The 22,703-nt window shown below is 38.5% G+C and overlaps 1 protein-coding gene across 4 annotated transcripts in view; it reads left to right on the top strand.

The window, feature by feature from the left end:
- The window catches only part of rapgef5 (Rap guanine nucleotide exchange factor 5), a 163,109-nt gene that overhangs the window by 80,734 nt on the left and 59,672 nt on the right, over positions 1 to 22,703 (top strand). For 3 of the 4 annotated variants that reach the window (XM_031903650.1, XM_031903649.1, XM_018094932.2), the window contains exon 9: positions 6,742 to 6,864. In XM_031903650.1, coding sequence (XP_031759510.1) covers positions 6,742 to 6,864 — 123 coding nt within the window. Of the gene's footprint in view, positions 1 to 6,335; positions 6,424 to 6,741; positions 6,865 to 22,703 lie in introns of those variants that run through there. The other variant, XM_031903651.1, reaches the window with a different exon arrangement.

Genomic DNA, 22,703 nt, shown 5'->3' with positions numbered 1-22,703 from the left:
GTATGTACTAACTTCCTTTTGGGGTCTCTAAATTCCAGATACATTGGTGATCCTATGCACAATGGGCATCAAACTGTTCAGTGGACCCCTGGCTTTCATATTTAGGGTGTGTTTTCTTCGTACCTAATGTTATGTGGGAGATAAGGTGCTTGAAAATGGAAGATTTGAGGTGATTTTTTAGAATTTTCATAATTTTTTTATAGAAAATGCTAAATTCAGTAAAGCATTGCCGTTTGGTACTTAGGAGTTGGAAGACATAGTTACCCATTTCGGATTCGTCAGAATGTGTAGTTTTCAAAAATGTATGGTTTCCTGGGGTAAACCTAATGTTCCAGGATTTTTGGCTTTGGAATGTAAAGTGTGCCGTATTCTGCTGTAATGCTTTGAAAATTTAGTAATTTACTGCTGGGAGTTTTTGATCTATAGAAGTCAGAAATCTCAATAAAACTATACATATCAGGTATTGGCACGTTCGGGAGACATGAGGCTTTCCAAATCAGTTGAATTTTTGTCCATAAAATAAAATGTGTTTCTGGTAGAAATCCTTATATCATGAAAAATAGCATTTTTTCTTTTTTTTTTTGTATTTCAAGCTCTAAATCTTGTTCCAGAAGTGGAAATACACAAAAACTCAGGTAGATTTGGAAAGCTCAGGTTCTCCTGAAAAAAACAATATATAGTTTGCCTACCTAAACTTAACCCTGCCCCCAGTAAAAGCCCCTACATTGAGAGAGCACAGAATGTTCACAAAACGTCTGGCACTGGGGGGAACTGAAATGACGAATTCGGCTGGCACTTAAAGGGTTAAAGGACATGTCAAGCCAAAAAAAAAAATATTTTCCTAATAAAGGTAAACATAATTCTAAGCAACTTTCCAATATGAATTTCTAAACAATTTTGGTGCTTTAAAAGTTTTATGAAATTGTATTTGCTATTGATAGCAGTATTTGCTCAACATTAAACAATGTTGCAAAGCCAGTCTCCTTCAGCAAGACAGGTCTGTCTTGTGCTACATTGTTTCTGAGATATCAGGGCAGACAATGGAGGAGAGACAAACACTGCTTTTAGTAGCAGTAATATATACAAATAACTTAAAAACCATTACAAATTTGTAATAAATGTATATTGCAAAGTTGCTTCTGAACTAACTTAAATATAACTGACAGTTTGTAATTAATGTGTAGTGTAACTTTGTGTAGGTTTACATTTGCTTTTATTGTGCGAAATGTTACATTTGGGTTTAGAAAACCCTTTAAAAATAGCAATTCTTAGTCACTTGTAAACAACCTAAACATTCATGGATGCAAAGGATTCCCAAGAGCACATAAAACCTATTGAACTATCTCTCTTCTTATACTGAGTGCCACCTTGGCTGCCATCGCTCTGCAATTCTTAGTAAGGCCTCATTTGAACTCTCATTGCTCAAGAGAAGCTCAGTGTCAACAACTGATGGTGTTTCAAGTGCACATGTTGGTTTTTTTTTGGTATTAATACAGGCTAGAAGTATGCGCTTAGATCAGAGTTTGTTTTGTTTTTCTTTCTACAATTAAGTATGTTAGGAAAACAAAAGTAATTTAATTTGTGCAATTAAATGTATTGGAATCATCAGTTTAATTATGACTTGCTAGTGTCATACTTATTCTCTGGTGTTGGCCTACTTTGCCTTGAGGCGCAGTCTCTAGGGAAAACAAGCAGTCAGAGATTGTAAAATTCTCTCAGGTTATTTTCCCAGAAAGGCTGGTATTAATATTCAAAAATCTGTGCTGCAAGCCTGCATTAACTCTCATGCACATCATACGTGGTGATAGTGATTTAAATGCAAGCCACCAGGGAGAAATTAATTATGTATTCCAAGCTGATTAGATAATTGCCTTCAGTTTTTATACCTTTTGTCACAAAACAATATATAATGTATATATAACTTTACTATAACATTTATACCTTGTATTTGTGGTTTTCTATTTAAAATACATAGCATCAGAGCATGCATAGCACAGGGCATAGTGTATATTTAGGAAATACAATGACTGGAAAAAGATAACGTGAAATTAATTTGCGGTTGAATGTTATTTTCTTGTGGATTTGCATCCTGTGTTTATTACTAGTGCCATCTTTTATTCACTGTTAACACCAAACATGTTTAAACGCAATGTAAACCCAAATAACTGCAGGGTTCTCTTGTTGTTACACCCTAGCTGGCATCCCAGTAGGGCACAGGCATGGTTATACGAACCATCATCAGTATAGTCATTTATACTACAGCTTCGAATACCTATTGGTAAAATGCAGTAACTTGATCTTTAATGAAGAATTATGAGCCCTGAAGAGATTAATAATGCAGTACTATGATAAAGCACTCGGTGGCTGGACTCTTGAGGTTATTCACATGGCTGCTGACTGACAGCTAAATAGACGCATTAGTCAGTAGCTATGCAGGATTTACATTTATTACAAACTAACACAGCATAGCAGTGATTGACATTTCAGATGGCATGAAGCCAACAGATATGTATATTTGTATGCCACAGCAGTACTGCACTAAGCAAACCACAGTATTCAGCTTCATGTATGGCTAATTAAGCTGCCTCAACATGTTACTCTATGCTTCAACCGCTTAACACCCTCATTTATTATCGGTATTCCTTACACTACCTTAACCACTTCAAGGGAATGTTTTATGAGGTTATATAAGGCAGTTTCAGTGTGTAACTTCACAAACTAACATGATTATTTCATTTTTGTAAAATTATTATTTGTTGCAGCTATTGTGCTATAGCGCAAGGTAGTGTGTAAAGTGTAAAAAAAGGTGTACTGCACATTGCCCAGGAGATTGCAAATGACTCCTAGGGGCCCATTCATGAAACCACAAATTTTGTGTGATTAAAATCATGATTGGAAAAAAATCGGAGTAAACACGATAATTTCTGATGTGCGAAAATGTCACGAAAATTCTTTTCCCAGTCATATGAAAATATCATGGTTGCGATCCGAAAGTCCGACGCGATAACCTTTCTGGCTTTGAAACCTTCAATGCATGATTTTGGAAGCCTTCCATAGGACTCAATGGCACTCTACAGATCCAACTTGGCCAAAAGATAGTCTTCATATGAAAGCTTAAATGAATTGCGAAATGTTCGTAGTCTTTGAGAAAAATACAACTATTTAGTGGAAATTAAAGGAACAGTAACACCAAAAAATGAAAGTGTATAAAACTAACTAAAATATAATGTGCTGCTGCCCTGCACTGGTAAAAGTTGTGTGTTTACTTCAGAGAGTCTACTATAATTTATATAAATAAGCTGCTGTGTAGCCATGGAGGCAGCCATTCAAAGGAGAAAAGGCACAGGCACATAGCAGATAACGGATAAAACACTATTGTATTCTACAGAACTTGTCTGTTATCTGCTATGTAACCTGTGCCTTTTCTCCTTTTTTCCAGCTTGAATGGCTGCCCCCGTGGCTACACAGCAGCTTATTATATAAATGATAGTAGTGTAACTGTAGCAAACACACCAGTTTTACCAGTGCAGGGCAACAGTGCATTATATTTTTATTACTTTAAAGCTCTTTTATTTTTTGGTGTTACTGTTCCTTTAACGAAAACCACGAAAAGTAGTGGAATTGAATTTTAACAAAAATATTGTGGACATAACAAAAGTTCTATAAATTAGAAAGAATACGATTTTTTCTCAACAAAAAAAAATGTGTGGTTTAATAAATGGGCCCCTTACTGTGGAGGCTTATATTAATTGTGCATCATTCAGAATGAGCAAGCAAGGAAGCAAATGGGAATTGTAGCCACTGGGAAGCCCTGTACGTCACGTGTCTATGGAAAGCATTAAAGGAAAAATAAAGTCAAAGTCACTTGGGGGTGCCAAAATGTTAGGCACCCCCAAGTGACTTTGACCGCCTACCTTTTACCCCGGGCTGGTGCCCCTGTGAGGAAGGAACAGCACCAGCCCGGGGTAGCTGCCGGCGCTTCCTTGCTGCTGATTCGCTGCGCGCGCATGCGCAGTAGAGTGAAAAGCCGAACTTAAATGTTAAAGTCGGCTTTTCACTCTACTGCGCATGCGCCCACTGCTGGCACTCAGGAAAAGGAAGCGAGGAAGACGGAAGCGCTGCGCTCCAGATGCCCCGGGCTGGTGCTGTTTTCTCCTAACAGGGGCACCAGCCCGGGGTACGAGGTAAGCGGTTAAAGTCACTTGGGGGTGCCTAACATTTTGGCACCCCCAAGTGACTTTGACTTTCGTTTCCCTTTAAGTACTAATATTCTTTGCCCCTTGTGTCAATTTTTTTTTTTTGTGTGCAAGGTGCAGAACACAACTTAAGCCTACCAAAGCTATGGAAGTTATGTGTGCATGGGCCCCAAGGGGCATTTCAGTAAAGGGTTAGAATAGGTGCAAGTACATGTGACTCCACTATAAGGTACAATTTCATGCCTTGTAATTTGAACTGTGGTACAAATTCTTAAAAATTGCTTCACTCCACCTCTTATCTGTGTTCTTTGACAGAACACGAAATCTGCCAGCTAGCGCACACATGGGGGCTGATTTACTAATCCACGAATCCGAATCCGAACGAATAGGAAAAATTCGTATTTTTGTATTTTTTGCGACTTTTTCGTAGCCATTATGACTTGCGCGAATTGTCGCGACTTTTTCGTAGCCGTTACGACTTGCGCGAATTGTCGCGACTTTTTCATAGCCATTACAAATTTCGTGAATTGTCGCGACTTTTTCATAGCCATTATGACTTTCGTGAATTGTCGCGACTTTTTCATAGCCATTATGACTTTCGTGAATTGTCGTGACTTTTTCATAGCCATTATGACTTTCGTGAATTGTCGCAACTTTTTCATAGCCATTATGACTTTCGTGAATTGTCGTGACTTTTTTATAGCCATTACGACTTTCGTGAATTGTTGCGACTTTTTCGTATTGAGCGCTCGAAAAAGTCGCAAAATACGATCATTACGAAAAAAACGCATTCGGACACTTTTCGGACGTTCGTGGATTAGTAAGTGTGTCCCATGGAGTGGGGTTCAGTCATAAACGGGTTCTGTGCATTTTCTGCCGAAACCGCTCAGTGTGTGGATTCCATTCATGTCAATGTGCAGAGACATGGAGTGAATGGGACCGAAACAGTGCTTTATCCTAAGGCATTTATGGAGTAGAAAATGCAGTGTGCACAGTAAGCCTTAATATTCCAGCCCTCACACCTACCAACAGTAAGCTGACCCTATAGTCTGTTATTTGACGTCAAAAGAACATTTCCCACGCTGTGATTCACCAAAATGCTGACTGTTTGTATTTATTGGCATGTCTGTCCTAACTATTTCCTGCTTCAACTAGGCTAAATATTCTGCCTTATTTGCACAGATTTCTAAAGGTTAACAGACTTTTTTTTAAAGGTTAATCATGTTACTTTTCTGTTACAACAATTGTTTCAACAATTACGAAAATCACTATACTGCTTTAAAATAAGCTGGCAAATTTAAAGAGAAATCATTTATTTAGGACTGCACTGTTCACTGCTATTAGTAAGCTGTTAGCAGAGTGTTCAGCCACTACAGACCTGGCCTTATGCCTAATGAATAAGGCACAACCTAAGTGAATGGACCCAACAAAGGGAACTTCCAAATCACCATAGGAGCTACCCAGTAATGTATTGCTTCATGAACAAATGCACCCTCTTGTGGTCAGCAACACTTATTGCTCCTAAACCTGACATACCAGAGAAAATGCCTTACTGCTCTATATCCCTTTTAGTCTGCGGACATAATACGTAAACAAGTGAAGTCATAAATAGAAACAAAAATGTCCCCAACCATACTTTTGGGTCCAAAATATCCTGCAACCCTGTTACTTTACACTACCTTACAGATATAACCCTAAAGACTTTGATACTCTTACAACCCCCAGATAATAGATTGTAGGGTCACTATTTAATACATTTAGGGGGTCATGTTTTACAGGTTGCAAAGCTTCTACCAGATTTATTTGTGACAGGTTATCTGCAAGTAGCATGTACCTTATGTAACATCTGATATGTTTCTATATATCAAGAGTAAACATATTGACTTTAATTACATTACACTTAACTCAATTTGAAATGTTTGAGTTACTGTCTAGGCTTTCTTCCATTCTTTCTAATACTTTTATTTTCCCACAGAGCTTTTCATTTTTGTGCTTGTTGGACCTATCTACCCTCAATGATACAAAGATATTGCTGTCTCCCTTCTGTCATCAGGGCTGGCTCCACGACTAGTTTTTCATACAAATCATAAATAACATCAGTATATGGATCAGTTGGTTCACTTGTGAAAACTGCATTGTCACTGTCACAGGGCTGGATAGCATATATCATTATCAAGACTGAGGGCAAAAACAAAAATTAAAGGAACTGCAGCAATATTATTTTAAGGTATGACAAGTCCCCATCTAGTGTCAGATCCTGACCAGCTTTCCCATGGGTCTTTAGCCTCTTGCTGTAAATCCCTTATGTAACAGGAAATAGGTGGAGAGGAAAAAGAAAACTCAGGATATGAGAGACATACAGTGGTTTCTGATTTACACCTAGCTCTTACTCTTTATGCTGTGTCTTTCTGTAGCAGTGTGCTTCATATTGGACCTGTTTTAAGCAGATCAGAATTTAAGATGAATTTGAAGTAAAGTGAGCATGAGTACTATGTCCTGGGACTGTGGAATTAAGTATTTATTTGCTCTCTCTCCAACATTTAAGGCGGGAGTAATGTGCAAACTTCATGGGCGAGAAGAGTTCAGACGCATTGATTTTGTCCAGAAACTCAAAAGAGAAAGTCAGTTCTTGCCATCAGCATCCAAGCTGCCTGATAAAAAACTACAAGTAAGTACTCTCACTCCACTATTGTACAGGCATGTTTTTTACTCTATGGGTGCCCAGTCTGCAGTCTTCTACATCTTGCTGCACTGAGGAATTCTTTAGGACTGATATCCTAGGAATGCATTCAGATCTGGTTACATGTTTTCCATGTTTTTAAATTGCCTTTATAAAATGCAAGAAATGTCAAAATAGTGGCTTTTAAGATGTGTTAAGCTTAAATAGTATCATGTTCTGCTTGTTAGAAATAATAAGATGATTCCCCTCACTATGATGATCTCTTTCGCACTAGCATATTATCTGCATATTAGAAACTATTATTTTATACCAAGAAAGCATTTAGTATATCTTGTGGAGATAAATAAATGTATATGTTTTATTGGATAGATTGTATTTTGGTAGATCTACTGTACCTTTTAACTCCTAAAAGCAAAAATGCTATTCTGCATGTACTCTAAAGAGAAGGCTATTAGGGGATGTAAATTCTTCATTTGGCTCTTTTAGTTTACTGTAGAGTGGCAGGAAATTTGTACATTTAAAATTGCCCTTTGTATGTGAGTAACCTGCATGATTGAAGGATACAAGCCTTCTCCGTACCTTCTAGGTTTGGGAGTTTATTATGGCTTATAGTGCTTTAGTTCCATGTGCCTTGCTGATAAATCTCCTGTAATGTTTACATTATGTCCCCACAGTCAGTTCCATGTATGTGCCTGAATAAAGGAACTAAATCTATTACTACCAGCTTGCCGTTTAGTTCCATTCATTTATTGCAAAGTCATTTCCCAATTTGCTTACTGGGACCATAGATCACAAAATATAAATCATATGATTCATTTTTTTGTTAATTCAGCTGAACAGCCAATAAGGCATTTCTATAGCTCAAATACGTGTATTCCCTAAGGTTAAATGCACATTGGCTATACCAGATAATGTACAAATGAGATCTAAGCATTGTTTCATGTTAAATGTCAGCAAATTGTATTTGTCTAAGGTCCAGCAACAATGAAGCAGACTAGTGAATGGAGAAAAAACGATTTGACCTTTGACAGTGATTGAAATTCAGAATCATCCACTCACTTGTGGGTATTTTGCCTTTGCTAAGCAAGTCTGTGCAGATTAGTCTGGAGCAGATTCATTTTCAAGGTACTATAATAGTTGCTGTTACTAAAGTTATACACCAGCCCATATGAATCTATTTCTGTGGTTCCTGTTTAACACAAACACATACACATACAAGAGGGAAATAAAGTGTCATTTATTACACAGGTGGCACAAGCTCCTTTGGGCACCAGATCAGAATTACAATGCTTTTAATTTCAAGTAAAAGATTATTTTATTTCAATAATTTATACAGTTTCAAATGCTGTTGAGACAGGGACAGCAATTACATGAGAAAATATTTAAAAAAGTCTTACACTGGAAGGGAAATATTTTTCTGGTACCTTCCACATGTACATTTCTATCTTTTTCACAAAAAAGGTTTTACAAGCAGAATTTCTGCAAAGTAACCGGGCCATTGCTTGATTGATCAGTCTGCTTGATGCTTTTCATTTGTTGTTGGAAGCACTGACAAATCCCTGGCATTGAATCTCTTGACAGCAGTCATCAAAGATTAAAAGCCTTGTCTGTCTACTTTTCAGTGTACTGTTGATGCTCATTTTAAAGATTATTCATGATTACAATGGTAAAATGAGAGCGTGAATTGAGCATGTAGATTTAAAGGGGAATTGCTGTCCACAAAGTCTGATTTTGCCTAAATGAAAAATATATTTGTACCGGTAAAGTAACATGTTTAAATACTATTTTAAACTGTACTTAAGGAAAGTAAAGTCTAATAAACAGTTTATCTCCTTTGAAAGGCATACCTCCAGTGTATACTGCAATGCTATTAAATCTCCTTTATTTCCATTGATCTGTTTGTTGAAAAAAAGCAAAGTTAGAGAAAAAAAATCCCATGATGCAGCTCCCAGCAATAAGGAGCATGTGTATAACCTTGTCTTAGTAAGCAGTGCATGCGCAGAAATCTACGGTGACGGTAGCCATCTCCATTATGTATATGTAGAGACGGAGAAGCCTTAGATCAACTGATAAGAAGGCACAGCAGGAGAAAGAATAGCTCTATTGCAATACTACTTTAGCTATCAGCTACAGCAAGAGAGGCTGAACTGAGTACTAGAAACTTGGGCTAAAGGGTTACCTTGTCCTTTAAGCTATTAAAGGACAACAAAAACATCTTTGTAATGCAGAACCATATATAGGTATAGGACCTGTTATTCAGAATGCTCAGGACCTAGGGTTTTCCGGATAAGGGGTCTTGGCATAATTTGGATCCTTATATTTAACAAAAAGAAATATGTAAAAGAAAAGTCTAACAAAAAGAAATATTTAAAAGGGTGGTTCACCTTTACGGTAACTTTTTAGTACCTTATAGAATATCCTACTCCTAGCAATTTGCAATTGGTCTTCATTATTTTTTATAGTTTTAAAATTATTTGCCTTTCTCTTCTATATCTTTCCAGCTTCCAAATGGGGGTCACTGACCCCAGCAGCCACAATCTATTGCCCTGTGAGCTTACAATTTTATTATTCAGCCCCTCTCCTATTCATATCCCTAGATAAGATCGTAGCAACCAGATAGCTTCTGAAATTCCTAACTGGGGGGCTGCTGACCTAAAAGCTAAATAACTGAAAAACCACAAAAATTAAAAAATGACAACCAGTTGCAATTTGTTTTAAAATATCATTGTCTTCATCATACTAAAAGTTCTTTTAAAGGTGAACAACCCCTTTAAGTATTAAATAAACCCAAAAGGATTGTTTTGCCTACAAAAATAATTATTTATATCTTAGTTGGAATCAAGTACAAAGTACTGTTTTATTATTACAAAGAAAAACATATCATGTACAGTTTATTCCATAATGTACCCACTTTCTTGAAACTCTCTGGGATATTATAAATCATCTTCAAGTTCTTAAATCTGTAAACTCTGATATCCACTATCATTTACATAATCTGTGAGTGTTTTTTGACAAGTAATATATTGGTGTCTTAGGCTTCCTGCCTTTATATACTGTTGGTCAGGAATTTGGAGATAATTTCTTGCTCTAATCAGCCTGCAACCCTCTGTTCTGCATACAAGCACTTGATCCAGGGTCGGACTGGGGGGTGCAGGGCCCACCGGGGCTCCTGCCCTAGGGGCCCTGGAGGTGCCCCAGCCAGCCGTGTCCCCTACCCCTCCAGGGGCCCCCCTAACCCCCCCCTGCAGGGCCCCCACCCGACGTCCTCCCCGAGCGTGTACAAATTGAACGCGACAGGGGAGGAACAGTCAGTTGGGGGAGCGCCGGCAAGGGTCAGACTGGGCCGCCGCGACCCACCAGGATTTTTCCCGGTGTCCAGGCGGCCCAGTCTTTTTTTTTATGACGTTACATTTAGGAAAGCAACAAATCAGATTTGGTAGAATCCTTTGTGTTCAACTGAATCGAATCCAAACCCTAAAAACATTCTTCTCAGATTTAAATATCCATATTTGGGTTTGGTTCAGTATGCAGCAGAATCTGTTGTGGTGTATTCTGTAGATGAGGGGATTTAGGGGGTACCCTTACTTTAGATGTCATTGTAATTTACAGTAGGTAGAATCTGTGTTATATATTACTGTTTATGAATATAGGATGCTGGAGTCCAGAAAAGGGTATAGGGCTCCTGGTTAGACATCACTATTTTAAATCTTTATAAATTTTAGCTGGGGCTACAGTATTCATTTGGCCTGTGGCTTTCTGACTGCCACAGATTATGTTGTGGCTCAGACGTGTCAAAGTGAGCGGTGGTCTGTGTGCCGCTGTCAATACTGCCTTAGGCAGCTGGTTTTCCATATATACTTAGGGGCACATTTATTAATCCGCGAATCCGAATCACGAATGGGAAAAAATCGTAATGAAAACGAAAATTTCGGAAGATCGCATATATCACGAAAATGCTTACGAAAAAATCGTATTAGTCACGATAATATCGTATTGGCGATCCGAAAGTCCCGAAATTTTCGTACCGAACAATTGTAAACAGTGGTAAAACCTTTCCGATTTTTTCGTGCAAACGTCCGAAAAAGTCGTGCGCCGTACGAAAAAGTCGTGCGGACGCCCGAAAAAATCGCGAAAATACGCTCGGAACGTTCGCATGAACGCTCGAGTGTTCGTGCTTTTGTAAATGTGCCCCTTAGTGTACAGTGCTGCGGAATATGTTGGCGCTTTATAAATAAATGTTAATAATATGGTAGTGGTGACAGGTTGATAGAAATATTTTGAGCGCTACTATTTTCCACACAGAAATTGGAACTTCTGTGTGCCTTAGGCCTTATAGTGCCTGATTGATGTTATAAAATTGATATTAGCTGCGAAAGGATGCTGGCAACTGGAATTCAATAAAGACTGAAAGCCTGTAGCCTCAGTACTCCAGTAATTAACAACCCCAGCATTATAAAGGAATATATACTACTTTATAACATATTGATGGCAGATTTTTAACGTCATATTGATAGAATGCAAAAAGCAATGAATAATCTATGCATATATGGTTATGAATATTATGTACAGATTACATTTAACCCCCATTGTTGCATGACAGGCATAGTGCTTTTATCTAGTCATGGAGCTATAGATTGTGTAATATATATGTTTAATTCGTTTATACAGCGTTACAAGAATACTCCACACAGTACAATGTTACAATATACAAAATTACACTCAGGGAGGACAATTATTATAATAAATACAATAAACAAGTATAAATACACAGAGATTAAGTACCCTGTGGTATGAGACACAGTAGGAAGGAGGTCCCTGTCCTGTAGAGCTTACAATCTTAAGTGGTTGGGTAACAAACAGGAACAGATTGGAAGGCAAGAGTACACAAGGTATGGGCATTTGCCCTTAGGCACAGGACTAGACAAAATAGTGCTCCATTTTCTGAACATGAAATAGTTGGCAGACAGATTTTATTGTCATCCAACCAACATTTTCTAACCTGTTTCATAAACTAAATTACTGGTCGCCATGGTACAAAAATTATCATGGCGATAATTCTCAGCCCACATGTGGTCCAAAAGTCGTACGAAACACGTTGGTGCGTGTATGGCCAGCTTAAGAACTTCTTTATGATCACCTTATTGCAACAATCTGTTTTGTTCAGATATTATAGAGTCCACTTGCCATGGCAAGATGCTTTATTCTTTCATTTAAACTAAGATTTTGGGGGATACTGCTGTTTATGCTCTGCTGTCTGTTTTATCATTGTGTTGAGCACAGAAGTGCTTATGTGGCAGATTTGGGCTTATGTCAGTGGCACACACAGCTGGATTAGCATATTATCAGACTCAATGTGTTTGTGTGTGTGATTTGTTTAGTTTTATCTGCACGCGATGAAGAACAGTGACATTTTATATTGTGCAAGCGTTTAACCTCACTGTTCCCTTCCAGGTCAGCGTCAAGTAACTCTGGAGAACTAAAATAAATGATCTTTCCTTCTAGCAGAGCTTATCTACACCTGCAGAAAGACTGACTTTTTTATGTAATGTCTTATAAAAGACATTTAAAGGAGACATATTGTGTGAAAAACAATATTATGCCAATGAAATGTACTCACCTAATATAGAAGGAATGTGCTTTAAAAAATAGTGTTGCAGGCTGATTTAGGAAACATTTCTTCAAAAACCACTTTTTGCTGCATCCTTTCCCAGGCAGTGCAGGGGGGCCGGCGGCACTCAGCACACTGCACTGTACAATAGGAACCAATCAGCAGCTAGACTGACCTGATAGGAAACTGGAGACTATCTTTGTTTGTGTGACTGCAAGGCTGTGATTGGCTATCCCTCTCCTACTGTGCTTCTGGCAGGGACTGTTGTGTTAAAGGAACAGTAACACCAAAAAATGAAAGTGTATAAAAGTAACTAAAATATAATGTGCTGCTGCCCTGCACCGGTAAAAGTTGTGTGTTTACTTCAGAAAGTCTACTATAATTTATATAAATAAGCTGCTATGTAGCATGGAGGCAGCCATTCAAAGGAGAAAAGGCACAGGCACATAGCAGATAACAGATAAAACACCATTGTATTCTACAGAGCTTATCTGTTATCTGCTATGTAACCTGTGCCTTTTTTCCAGATTGAATGGCTGCCCCCGGGGCTACACAGCAGCTTATTATATAAATTATAGTAGTGTTACTGTAGCAAACACACCAGTTTTACCAGTGCAGGGCAACAGTGCATTATATTTTTATTACTTTAAAGCTCTTTCATTTTTTGGTGTTACTGTTCCTTTAAGCCCATCCCTCATTTGAAACACAGACAGGGACATGAGAGGAACTATAGGGTTCAGATAGTATTCATTTTTAGACCAAAGTGAAACCAGCACCATATGTTATTCATAATTGCCTACAAGATTAGAGTTTTTTTCATTTATCCTAAATGTCTCCTTTAAGGAATGTGCTGATTTAGTTGAAGTATGCACATGATTTTAATGCATTGACTGCAATGCATTCAAATCATGTGCATACTTCAACTAAATCAGCACTTATTTTATAATGAATTACATTTATTTTAGTGGATGTTCCCAGCAGTTAAAAATTCTCCAATAGACTTAAATAGTGATTAACACTACTTAGTAGAATATTAAAGTCCTAATATAAAAGATGCCCTGCTCTACATCAAATGGATTTAGGCCGGGCATTTACTGTCATGACATGTCAAGACATGTCACCCATCTCACACTTATTTTAATGAGTTAACCTAATTTAAGCCACCCCCACCTGGTCACCTGCATTAATAGTTCAATCACCCACCCAAAACCCAACTTACACCTTCCCTTGAAAATGTATGGAATCATCACCCAAAGTCCCCCTTAAGCATCCGTCTGAAGCATTGCAGCAATGAGCATGGTAGGTGGGTGAGGTGGGCTGGGACAGAGGACAGAATAGGGGTGGGGTTTGGGCTATGGTGAAATGGGGCACGTGTGACCAAATGCACCCAGATCACATCAAATCTGGATTGTCATCTCTGTAAATTTGACAGCAGATATGTTTAGGTAAAAAAAGTTTTAGTTCTAACAATTTTTTCAAGTTTGAATGATTAATTTTAGAGTAGAAGAGACTTCTGAATATTTAATTATTCCATGCGGTTTTCACTGGGGATTAAGAATTCAGAGGGATGCTAGAGTTTAGCTGCATAGAACAGAATGGCGGTTTAATACACAATGCAGTTAAACACAGCCAAACAAACTGACACATTGATCTGGGCTAATAAATGTGTCAGTTCTTGAAGACACTTTCAGTTAGGAAAGTGTAAATAAATGTGGGAAAAAAATTGAACTACTGGGAATCCTTCAGGATTCTCTAGCTTTAACTGTAGTAAATCTGCTCCATATTATTTAAATCTCTTTGTTCCATGTACGGGTAATATTCTAAATTAACTGTTCTTTTTACCGTAAAGGTTTCTGACTAAGCTAAAAAAGAATGGTGAGAAATGGAGGTATTTTTGCATCACAAATGTATGTTACCATCAGATAATTCTCAGGGACATAAGGGCTCTGTTTGCTGATGTATTTAACCTTTCAGTGTATATCAATTTCTCTTTTTGGTCAAGGACAATGATATTGTTTATAGTGGGTTTAAGCAATGCACTGATTACACTATAAACCAACCAGGTTAACATCTTAGCTAATCTATTTTATAAAGTAAAATATTTATGTAAAAAGCAAAATCAAAATCTTTTTTTATACAAACACACATTTTTAAGCAATTCCTTTATAAACATAGACACTCTATGGCTAAAAGTATGTGGGAACCCAAAGCAATTATGCAACCGCACCCATCATTGTTGTTGACAAAGATGCTATTAGATCATACAATGACATCCTTGACAATTCAGTCAAAATGACATTTGGGGAAGGTCATAATAACCCTGTGTACAAAAGTTTTTGAAAAAGTGGGAGTGGAAGAACTTGACTGGTCTGCACAGAGCCCTGAAACCAATCCTATCAACTATGTTCCAACATCTAGTGCAAAGCCTTATGAGAAGTGTTATAACAGCAATGTCATATTGATATCTTTGGTTTTAAAGTGAGATGTTGGACTCACAGGTGTGGCCCCACTTAATTATTAATCTCAGTTCCAATTTTTGTTTGTGGCCAGCAGAACCCAGTAAAAGCTTTTCTGCATCAAACCTTTGTACAATGACACCATCAACCATATAGATTTTTTTATAGACAGAACTGGAACAGCAAAGCGTATAAAAAAACACAGAAATAAAAGATCACCTAAACATTTGCTAAGAAAAGGATAATCTACTGTATATAACATACTAAAGTTAATTTAAAGGTGAATTTCACCTATACAACCTTTGTAATAATTCATGTACCTTGTAAGCTAGGTAGAGTGCTGCCTATAAAGTTATAGTGTCCTTTGAGCAGGAGGGTTATGCGCAGCATATTCCTCTGGACACTGTACATATAGCCATTTTGTCTGGTGTCTGTCATTAATATTATTAACATCTATTTATAAAGCACCAACGTATTCTGCAACTCTGTACAATATATGGGTTTATACATTGGTCATACAGAATTACAAACAAAGCAACCAATAACCGATACAAGAGGTGAAGAAGGCCATGCATCATATATTCCTCCATGCACAGGCCATTCAGAATAGGACTTCTTCATCAACACTGGACAGTAACCTCAGTCAGCCAATTAAAATTTGCTTTCATTCTGCCTGCAGCTGTCTGAAAAATGCTAATCACTGATTAAGACAGGTCATTGTCATTGTAACAGATTTATAATATAATATAAGGCCATGGCAGGCATTAAACAGCTTGTGCTAGTGCAAAATGCCAGTCCAGTATAGGGCTCTGCTTCCTAATGGCATTGTTCATGGTCAGTGGGAACGGCTGGGATGTGACCCCTTGCATTGGGAGTGTTTCTGGCAGCTGATTCTCAGCATGTTCTCACTGTTTCCTGCACGACTATTCTGTTCACATTTGCTTCCGTTTTCCTCCCTTTTCCTTTAGCACCTAATGATTACATCTTATCCCCAGACTTTGCATAGCCTTTACCAAAAAAGGTTTGGGATTAAAATGTTCTCGACAGGACAGAGATCTCTCATTTGCACAGGAAGCCAGTGTGCAATACATGTTAATGCAATCTTGTAAACCCACATGCTACTGCTGTCATGCTGTCTGCTACTCTAGTTTATAAGGAAATGTATGTTGGGATTTTTGGGTATGGTCATAGGCTTCGCTGCCCTTGAGATGTTTTACACAAATAAAATAAAGGCTATAAATAATCCTTGCTGTACAGAGAAAATAAATGGTAATCGTTTTATGGTATAAAGAGTTTATATGTGTATTGCAGTGAAATTCTAGGAAAAAATCTTTTTGGGTAAAAAACATGGGAAATTGAGCATTTGCTCAATCCTAATCCTAATCCTGATATTTTTTTGTATTTAGGCGAGGGTAATCTGAGTTGTAGCCGATCAGATGTTGGTGAACTACAATTTTAGGATCCCACCGAGGCTGCTGCACTATTTTTGTTCCCAACAGACTGTATATTTTTGTTTAATATAGATATCACAGAGAAGCACCATGCCGCTTGTTTTTGCAGAGTAACATATTGTAGAGCAAGCACTGCTTATGTTTATGCTCTTTGGCTTTTAGCAGGTAAATTACTTACTGCTCATAGATTTCCATTAGAGGTCAAAAATGACATTTTGCAGGTTAAAACAGGAGGTAGATATTCAATTAACTCTTTGGTAAAATCCATACAGGGCACAAACAATAGAACCTTTAAAATGCGCATGTTTAAAAAGTTGCTTTTAACCTGGATACAGTTTGACTTGAATTCTGAATTATTTTAGTGTTTGATCAGGATGTACTGTTAGGGTACTAGCACAAGGAATGCATTATTGTAGTTGCTTTTTATGGGAACAGCAGTACAGACAGTTTGAAAGAACCCAACAATCACCTGTTTTCTCTGGAAACAAACTTGTCATATTTTAGGCTACTAATCCCAGACCAAGGGCAACACACAGAGCCTTCCACTGAATTCCCTGTGATTTCCAACCTTGTGTAAAAACTACAATTTTCCAGTAAATGTTACATAAATAAAATGTTACTAAGGCAAGCCTTGCATCATGTCAAAATCTTGTTTATGTGACAGAATGGGGGAACAGTTGCACATACCCATGCACTGGTTACACAGTTAGATGGTGAGGAGGGAGGGGGAAAGTGAGTGCTGAATGGAAAGTGAAAGTAATTGTCTGCCCTTGGGCATAGAGGCGGGGAAGGCAATACATGATTGGCAGCTGAAATTTTTAGTGCCTTTATAATAGGTATGGATGTATTAATAAAAAAAGGAATTTGGGTTTCATGTTTAATTTAAAAAGGACTTTGATTATACAGCTTTTTATAACTGGGTGACAGGTCCCCTTTAAGGCCAATACTTGACAATACTCAAGAACAGAGAGTTTATAGGTAAAAGATGTGATTATTCAGGGATTTTATGGCCATGAGGATTCCCAAGGGCACTATTGACTACCGCATGACATCATTAATCTAACATGATCTAACCTAATGTGGAATGTTGGGTAATTTTCCTCAGGCCTGCTTTTACCATAGGGCAGGGAGTGCATTAGCCTTGGGCCCTGAGCTTTACAGGAACCGTGCAGGAAAAACTAATTTTCAGCACTGCTGAACTCTGTTGACACACCTCTCTGTGTGAGCCCTGGCATTACAGTCATCTCCTGACCAGGCAGTAGCTCCAGAATACCCTCAGTCTCCATCGTTAATAGTCTCAGCACACTTAACACTTAAACAATTGGGACAGACAGCTTTTGCACGCTAAACACAGGAATTGACCCCAGACAGACAACTAAAATATTCGGCAAAACTGCAAAGTGCAGCTGTGTCCAATTTGAAGAATTGGACGGAGATGTGCCAGATGCAGCTTCCAAGAGTTAGGTGCAACTCAATTGTGTCTGATTCACCGCCAACGTTGTGAGTGCAATGATGGGGAAAATTACTGGGGAAAACTGTTGGATTGTGGAGAAAAAAATGACAATTGTGCCTGAAAGTGCACTTGCTCACTGCGTTTTAGGAAAATTATAATGTAGTGGAATGTCTGTTTCCACCAAAATGTATCTTCTGAAGTACATTGTTAAATTACACTGAAACACAATACTAAATAGATAGCAAGTGGTGAATATAAGCTGCCTTTAGTGTACCATTTATTATGACAACCAACTTGTGGTCCAATCTTCATTATTGGGTAAAATGCAAGAACACAATAAACCTCATCTTTTGTCTTAATTTGCTTGTAATTGCTGTTTAAATGCTTTCGGTTTCATAATGGAGGGCAATATATTATTTTTTGGCAGGCTTAAAATAATTTTACATTTTCAGCCACGCTGTGATCATTCAAGTGCTAATTACTGTACAGCAGTTCATGTCTGTGCCTACAACCTGGTACTGACAGTTTGTAAATGTGCCAGTTACCCATTCATGCTCTTGTAAGCAATGCTTAGCCACTTCCCCTGCACCTCTGGTTATTGGCAAAACCCAAGGAATATATTGGTCCTTGCACACCATCTTACAGTCATGTCCTTGGTTTCTGGAAAGTGCTCACAGACTGATACAGTATATCAGTGCTGTCCAACTGGCGGCCCCCCTCTGTGTGGCCCCCCACCTGTCTGGCTGCTTTGATGGCTTACTCTTGTGTAAGCTTTAAATGGTATCAATACTGAGATTAACTGCCCCCTCTGCATGGTCCTCACCTCAGATTCAGGCTGTAACCCCCCTGTATTGTTTAAATATGTAATCCCTTGTGTTGTTCACACTTTTTAATCTCTGCATTGTTCACCCCCTGCAGTGTTCACACCTCAGGCTCAGGCTGTAATCACCCCCATTGTTCCCCTGTTCACACCTCAGGAGCAGTAGAAACCCACAAATAATCCCTGCACACTACAAAAAGAACATATACTGAGGTGGTACTGCAATTAAAAAGTTTTTTAATATATAGTTTTTTAATATACAGTGCAGACTGTAGGAGCAGTGCCAGCATTGTGTCACTGTAGGCTGCCTGTGTGTGCCATACACACAGGCATCATAGGGCAAGCAGAGTATGGCACACACAGGCAGGGTAGGGCAGGCAGAGTATGGCACACACAGGCAGGGTAGGGCAGGCAGAGTATGTCACACACAGGCAGGGTAGGGAAGGCAGAGTATTGCACACACAGGCAGGGTAGGGAAGGCAGAGTATGGCAGGTTTTTGCTGTACTACAACCATTAATATGGCTATGGTCATGTGATAACGTGGGTGTGGTTTCAAGTAGGTGCGGTTTCAAAAAGGGGAGTGGTCAAAACTGGCTTCCATTATCGGCCCTCCACCACGTAGGTCGGAAAAATTCCGGCCCTCGGTACAACAGAAGTTGGACAGCACTGCAGTATATAACTGTTTGTGAAAAAAGATGAAGTTGCTCTCAAACACCTACACATTTCTGGGAACACCCTTCATCCACCCTACCTAGCAGTTTTCTGCTTTCTGAACAAGGTGTACTTTGCCAGTGTTTTAACGTACAAAATGTTTCCTGTATTCGCAGTTTGTTTTAATTGGTTTGCGTGTCAGGACTGCAGAAGATGCACTGCCCTTGCTTCAGAATTTCAGTGTTCTCAGCATGACAGCTATATATAGTTATTGCAAAGTTGCTTTAAGTTAAATGAGATATGAGTAAGTAAATGAGAAATTAAATGAGAATTTGTAGCATTCATGCACAAATGTAGGAAAAATAAAAAATTAAGAATTTATTGATGGAGAGGAAGATAAGACAACACATTTACCCATGGATATTGATACATGTTTACCAATTCAGATTAATGTTAACAGGATTTTTATGGTTGAAGCTTTGGCATGGGGAGCTTATGTCTGTTTTCCATCAAACAAACAATCAGTTATTTTTATATACAGTGGAGGAAATAATTATTTGACCCCTCACTGATTTTGTAAGTTTGTCCAATGACAAAGAAATGAAAAGTCTCAGAACAGTAACATTTCAATGGTAGGTTTATTTTAACAGTGGCAGATAGCACATCAAAAGGAAAATCGAAAAAATAACTTTAAATAAAAGATAGCAACTGATTTGCATTTCATTGAGTGAAATAAGTTTTTGAACCCTCTAACAAAAAAAGACTTAATACTTAGTGGAAAAACCCTTGTTTGCAAGCACAGAGGTCAAACGTTTCTTGTAATTGATGACCAAGTTTGCGCACATTTTAGGAGGAATGTTGGTCCACTCCTCTTTGCAGATCATCTCTAAATCCCTAAGGTTTCGAGGCTGTCTCTGTGCAACTCTGAGCTTGAGCTCCCTCCATAGGTTTTCTATTGGATTAAGGTCCGGAGACTGACTAGGCCACTCCATGACCTTAATGTGCTTCTTCTTGAGGCACTCCTTTGTTGCCTTTGCTGTATGTTTTGGGTCATTGTCGTGCTGGAACACCCATCCACGACCCATTTTCAGTTTCCTGGCAGAGGGAAGGAGGTTGTCGTTCAGGATTTCACGATACATGGCTCCGTCCATTTTCCCGTTAATGCGAATAAGTTGTCCTGTGCCCTTAGCAGAAAAACACCCCCAAAGCAAAATGTTTCCACCCCCATGCTTAACGGTGGGGACGGTGTTTTGGGGGTCATAGGCAGCATTTTTCTTCCTCCAAACACAGCGAGTTGAGTTAATGCCAAAGAGCTCTATTTTGGTCTCATCAGACCACAGCACCTTCTCCCAGTCACTCACAGAATCATTCAGGTGTTCATTGGCAAACTTCAGACGGGCCTGCACATGTGCCTTCTTGAGCAGGGGGACCTTGCGAGCCCTGCAGGATTTTAATCCATTGCGGTGTAATGTGTTTCCAATGGTTTTCTTGGTGACTGTGGTCCCTGCTAATTTGAGGTCATTAACTAACTCCTCCCGTGTAGTTCTAGGATGCTTTTTCACCTTTCTCAGAATTATTGACACCCCACGAGGTGAGATCTTGCGTGGAGCCCCAGAGCGAGGTCGATTGATGGTCATTTTGTGCTCCTTCCATTTTCGAACAATCGCACCAACAGTTGTCACCTTCTCTCCCAGCTTCTTGCTAATGGTTTTGTAGCCCATTCCAGCCTTGTGCAGGTCTACAATTTTGTCTCTGACATCCTTGGACAGCTCTTTGGTCTTTCCCATGTTGGAGAGTTTGGAGTCTGCTTGATTGATTGATTCTGTGGACAGGTGTCTTTTATACAGGTGACTAGTTAAGACAGGTGTCCTTAATGAGGTTGACTAATTGAGTAGAAGTGTCTAACCACTCTGTGGGAGCCAGAACTCTTAATGGTTGGTAGGGGTTCAAAAACTTATTTCACTCAATGAAATGCAAATCAGTTGCTATCTTTTATTTAAAGTTATTTTTTCGATTTTCCTTTTGATGTGCTATCTGCCACTGTTAAAATAAACCTACCATTGAAATGATACTGTTCTGAGACTTTTCATTTCTTTGTCATTGGACAAACTTACAAAATCAGTGAGGGGTCAAATAATTATTTCCTCCACTGTACCATTGATGTGAAACTGATATACATATAGTGGTCCTGTATGGTCCTGAAGATATTAGCATTCCGAGTATAGGTGTGTATGGTTCTGGTGCACTAATAATCTAAGTATCTCTTTATGTATCTGTATGTCTGAAAAGAAGACTGGGGGGGCATTAACTAAAGTGTGATCTTTTCGAGTTTCGTCCGAAAACCCAAATTTGTTGTGGGAAAAAATGCATTTTTTTCATAATTAATTATGCGAAAAATCCACAACAATTCTGAAAGAAAAATTACACCAACTGAAACCTGACAAGATCATGTAGAAGTCAATGGCAGAAGTCCCCATGCTTTGCTTTTGTCCCTCACCAGTAGGAGTTTACTCAGGCTGTAAGTATGCTTGAGCAATGTGCGTGAATATAGAGCACTTATCATATAAGTATGCCCACGTGCGTGGCTCTTGTGCACTTTTAAGTATGCTTCAGAATGGTTCTAGTGCAGTGATATTTGTGTGTCTAACAGGTTTTTATGAAATTCATGTGGAAGACCTAAAGGTTAACCAGAGCCCAAATAAATGGTGTAGATTTCTTTAATGTACTTCAGTCATAGCAACAGCAACCCTACAATCCATACGCTATCCCTGTCACTACAGAGCATGATTCTGCAAATTGCTTGACCGACCCTCACTTTGAATTGGCAGACAAGTGCATGTTTAATGCCCCTCTGGCCCACCATAAGATGCCACTTGCACCGTCTGTTACATGCAATTCATGGAGGCTGCTCTGTAGAAATGTTCATTTTGGATTCTTACGGCATTTGAATTTTTTTTTTTTCTTTTCAACTAGTACAAATGAAACATGACATTTAATACTGATTTATATCTGAAGATCTGTAGTAAAAAGGATCCTTTGTAATTCTTCTCACAGTTGCTGCCATTAAATTGAAACTGACATTTCTAAATGTCCCGATTATTTTATTAAAGGTTGTCACTAAATGCACAACAGAAATAGTAAGCTATTTTGTAGTTTGTGAAACCATTTAAAATGCTATTTAGAGACCTTTAAATGGGATTCATCAAAATCATTAAAGAGTACATAGAGGGGAACTGCCGTTGATAGAAACATGTCGTGGATAGTATTTATTATTGTTTGTGTAGGTTTTGAGAAACAATTGATTTATGTATGCTACCCAACCTGACATTTTTTGGAATCAGCCTATTAGAACAGATAAATACTGTATCTGTCAGTGACTTACAGCAG

This window comes from Xenopus tropicalis, chromosome 6, assembly GCF_000004195.4.
Source record: "Xenopus tropicalis strain Nigerian chromosome 6, UCB_Xtro_10.0, whole genome shotgun sequence".
In the NCBI taxonomy this organism is placed as follows: domain Eukaryota; kingdom Metazoa; phylum Chordata; class Amphibia; order Anura; family Pipidae; genus Xenopus; species Xenopus tropicalis.
This window is presented reverse-complemented; position numbering and strand designations above follow the sequence as displayed.